The sequence below is a fragment of the Oculina patagonica genome, chromosome 8 (assembly GCF_052425735.1).
Source record: "Oculina patagonica isolate OP01 chromosome 8, crgOcupat, whole genome shotgun sequence".
NCBI lineage: Eukaryota > Metazoa > Cnidaria > Anthozoa > Scleractinia > Oculinidae > Oculina > Oculina patagonica.
In genome coordinates this window covers 6,012,707-6,017,532 of record NC_135765.1, presented here as the reverse complement: position 1 = coordinate 6,017,532, position 4,826 = coordinate 6,012,707, and the positions used below count along the sequence as shown (strand labels likewise).

At 37.9% G+C, this 4,826-nt stretch overlaps 1 protein-coding gene across 1 annotated transcript; it reads left to right on the top strand.

Moving 5' to 3' along the window:
- The first annotated feature begins 1,034 nt into the window (after positions 1–1,034).
- Positions 1,035–3,996, top strand: LOC144663415 (uncharacterized). Its single transcript, XM_078524346.1, has 2 exons — positions 1,035–1,246; positions 1,619–3,996. Exons 1-2 carry the CDS (start codon positions 1,061–1,063, stop codon positions 2,900–2,902), a joined length of 1,470 nt encoding a protein of 489 aa, XP_078380472.1. The 5' UTR covers positions 1,035–1,060; the 3' UTR covers positions 2,903–3,996.
- Positions 3,997–4,826: the final 830 nt, after the last annotated feature.

Sequence of the window (4,826 nt, the reverse complement as noted above, 5' to 3'; positions counted from 1 at the left end):
TCTTGCCTTGAAGATAGATTTGAAAAAGCTATCGTGAATTTCTCTTCTTTTAAAGGATCAACGCAGTGGATTAATGTTTTGATTGAGACAAAGGCCTTCGAATTTGTTTCACAAAAGATGGTTCATCCCTCACGCTGTGCTTCGACAATCGATCACGTAAACTAACTTTAGTCAATTGTATCGAGTTCGTATCGAACGAAAAACGTAATAGTTCTTTACTTCTTAGAAACGCTGATGTTTTCGGAAAGATACGGTGTAAATATTTGGGCTAAGTTATATGAACAGTTTACGAAGGAATATTGTTGAAAGGAAATACCACAATTTAGTCATTAGAAGATCAACTCGTTCGATTCGCGTGCCAAAATGCGAGTATATGTTTAATGTATCGAGATTTATGCCCGTATTTTCAAGAACGATAGCTGCTTAGTGATTCAAAATTCTCCAGGAAATGAAAAACATCATTTATAAATGCAAAACAGGTTGTACAGCTTGAATGAAACAAAAGCTAGAATGAAGTCTTCTAGAGTAAACAAAGCGTTTCCAATATCTGAAAATCGGATTATTGTAATGTTGCTATGCTTAATTTTTTTTTTACCAAACGGTTTAAAGAAGCAATGTGGATGTCAGGAGAAGACTATAAGGCAAACTATAAACCTTTATTTAAAAAAGAAAATCATGTCTGTCTGATTTTGATTTTTTGGGGGTCAAAAGCTAGAGTAATTAATTCTTTTTGCTTGATGCAAGAGCAAGCAAATACATGTACATTTTATAAAGAGAAACTTGTATTTTCTTCTAGCTGGTGTTTTGGTCAGTGTTTTAAGAAAGAATATTCCATGGTGAACTAATATGAAGGAATCAAACCTTGCTTTGCTGTTAAAATGTGTTGAAAGATTGTTTAAGTCTGATGTGGTTATTTGTACAAGATCAATTATTCCACCTAGGAGATGACAGTTTTTAAAAGCTTTATTTTTACTAAGCTAACAAATCGCACCAATCAATTATCAACACAAAAGGCTTTCCAAATCAGCATAACAAATCTTTGCTCGCTTTCACCAGGGCAATGCATTCACCAAAGGCTACAGTGAAGAAAGTTGACAAGACATTACGGGCGTTGAGTTCTGTAAGCCTGTCCGTCACCCCTGCAGACCATGGTCAAGTGAAACATGAAGCTGTATCTCCTGCCATTACCAGTGAGGACAGTGGTGACGATTCAGATGGGTGGGAAACTGACTTGGAGTGTGAAGAGGTAAGACAAACTTGTACATAACCTTTTTTTAGCCCCCCCAAAGATATGGTATCACACGTTGTTAAGGCTGTGATAGATTAAATATTAGTGTGTGGTCACTCAAATGAAAGCTATAATCTGAGCTGCACTCTGCATGTCTCGCAGTATGAAGGGATCTTGTCTTCTCAAATTTTTCTGGGATTCCTTCTTGGAGTCTTGGATTTCTTTTGCAAGGCTAAAAGTTCTCAGGCTTGAAGAAAAGATAGCACGAGATGTTTCCAATGAAAACTAGCTCTGTCGCCCCTGACAACAGCAGAGTTTTAACGGTAAAACTTGGGTGCAAACTTCCCTCATTGCATACTCAACTGATAAGCGTAGTATCTCTTCTTTCAGATAAAGCCACAGTATGACCCAACAGGGCGTACACTCTATCGGCGGGCATGTCAGAAACTCGGCATCATCCCAGCCTCGTACTTTGTGCGACACATGATTGAGCCAACTGTTGCCATGATGCACCATGGACTTGGTCCACTCGGCATTCGTGCCATGGCTTTGGCACTTCTGTATAACACAAAAGTCACGAGCCTGAACATAAGGGATAACGGGATAGGAGAGGAAGGAGGCGTGATCATGGCTAAGCTTTTACGAGAGAACTACTTCATAGTGGAGCTGGACATGTCAGAAAATCAACTCAGTCGAGTGGCTATTGCCGAGATTGCGGAAACTCTCAAGGAGAATAACACATTAACAAAGCTTGGACTTGCTGGGAATTCCTTGGATGACAAAGATGCTGAAGTGATATGTCAATCACTTCTCGTGAACAACACTCTCAGCCATTTGGATCTGAGCTGTAATAAATTCTCCAACAAAGCATGCGAGTTCTTTGCAAAGGTTCTCGATGAGAACATCACTTTGTCTGAACTTGATCTTAGTTGGAACCATATTCAAGTGAAAGGTGGACAGGCCCTTGCCAAAGGACTGAGAGGAAATGTGAAGCTTAAATCCCTTAACTTGGCGTGGAATGGTTTGTCAGATGACGGAGCACGTGCGTTAGCTGGGGCTTTGCTTGAAAATGGAACACTGCAAGCGTTCGATTTGAGTTGCAATAGGATTTCAGACACTGGGGCGTTCAGTATTGCAAGATGTTTAGAGAGCAATTCATCACTTGAAGTGTTAAGATTGACAAAGAACAATCTGCAAAACAATGGAGCCAGCGCTTTATTGAACTCCATTGTTAAAAATGGAGACAGCAGAATATCCAAGATTGACCTCACAGGTGTGATTGTCAAGGAAGAATTCAACTTAATTGCAGATGAATTAAGAAAATTGAGGCAGGTTGAAATCATTACAGACGAGAATCCTGAAATACGAAACAAACGAGAACAACCCGACCCTGGAACACTTCTTCGCAACTACATTGCCAAAGAACATGTTCTTGTTGTTGACCTGTTTCGTAAGTTAGATCGTGACGGCAGCATGCAAGTCAGCGTCAAGGAATTTGCTGAAGGACTAAGGAAATCACATGTTGGATTGACACAATATGAGGTGGATAAAATTATTGACATGCTAGACGCTGATAAAGATGGTGAAATTGACTACAGTGAGTTTGTTTGCATTCAAGCTGAATGGAAAAGTGAGGAAAAGGGCAAGAGAAAGATTTCAAAAGAACCATACTAATGTAAAGTATATATGGCAGAATTCTTTCAGTCAGGCAGCTTTTACTGAAACTCTTTGTAACTCTAATTGAAGGGTTTGGTGGAAAAAGGCATTTCTGATTTTTGACTAAAAATGAACATCGCTGGCCTATATCTTCTGGGTTTTGTGTCGTTTTCGAGAAATGTTTGCAAAAGACCAGCTTTGTTCAGTCGGCGTCTTTTGGAGTTCCTTTGTTCTGATTAAACAAAAGAATTCCTATAGAATTCCTGGAAAAACCGAGTTATTTGCAAACATTACTTCTCAGAAGAAAAAAAACAGAAACCAGTGAAAATAAATACAGTAAAATGTTGAACACGTAAACAAACCCACATGCAAAATTTGGAGTTCTCTTGGCAATGTTCATTTTTAGCCAAAATCACAGTTAATGCTCTTTTTCACCGAGCCCTTCAATTATGATCAGGGCTTGCCAGTGTTTTTGAGTTTTAGTTTGAATTAACATGTAGGCTGTACTTTTGAAAAGATTTTGATAAAATCCTTACAAGAGAAATACACTCAGTTTTAAGGTTTATGTTTAATTTTTCCAGGACCCTTATTGATACCAGCACTAATGCTAATGAGATCACCCTGGTAAAAAAACATTATTTTTATTATTATTATATAAGGACTGACGTGGAACTTTGTTACCTCAATACATGTAGAAATTTAGTATTACGTTTTCATGATCAGTGTACATGGTGCATGTGACAATTGTGACATGAAACAAAGAAAAGGAGACATGCATACAATGTAGGCAATCCATGACTCAGTGGCTGTCACCCCCCCCCCCCCCGCATTACCCAAGGATCATCCTTGGGTAAAGGGGGGACCGTAGGCACCAAGTATTAAAATACAGGTTTGACATTACATAATTTATATACAGCTACTAAAAATGCCAAATCTATTTTACTGATAAAGAATTTTGATGTACAATGGAAATTTAAATTAAAATGAATTTCAATCTATTGAGAGATAGTTTGTTATAAATCGCTCACCAACCAAACTGTTAATAAAATAAGATTTTTATGATGTTTATGAAATAAAATAATGAAGATATTCACAAAGTGTTGCAAAGGAGAGAATTCCTTCCACTCCAGTTTTATGTATTTTGCTATTGTACTATTTTCCATTAGACGCTGTGGACTGGTCGTTAGTGTGCTGGATTCCTATTCGAGCAATCTGGGTTGGGCCCTGGCTGGGGTCATTGTGTTGTGTTCTTGGACAAGACACTTAACTCTCATATGATAGTGCCTCCCTTCACCCACATGTATTGGCCATTCCCAAGTTGTGAAGGGAACTGGGGCGAGTTTCAAATTTTAAAGGGACTATGTCACGGATTTTAACAGATTTTTGAACAGCCAAAATTTATATTTGTGTCGCATGAAACCTAAAAATAATAGTCCATTTTTATTAAAAATTGCTATATTAGAGCACTGAAACTGTTAAGTAGCATTATTGGCTGGGGATGGCGCAGATGGAAACGGATTGCAATTTGAAAACGTTAGGCAAACGTTTTCAAATTGTTTCCGCACGTCGTCAAAAAATAGATATTTGTAGCCTTAAATGATTTCTATCCACAAATTAAGGTTATATCTTCCTTTAGATGTTCAAAGAAATTGTTTTTTAAAGATTAACTTGCCTTCCACTCATTTCAGAACAGTTTAGACAAAAAATCTGCGAAATCTTCCTGACATAGTCCCTTTAAGCAATCAGTAATCTCAACACCATGTGAAAGATCACAGTGAGATTGGTCATTTGTCCAAGTTTGATGCTTTTAGGATGAACAGAGACCAAGTTTTGGACCTTGGTTCAAAATCCATACAAACGTCTCTTATTTTGAGACAGCATCTCCCAAACCATAAAGACTCTTAAAATTTTTGTCAGTGTCCATTTTTAAGAGTATCACAAA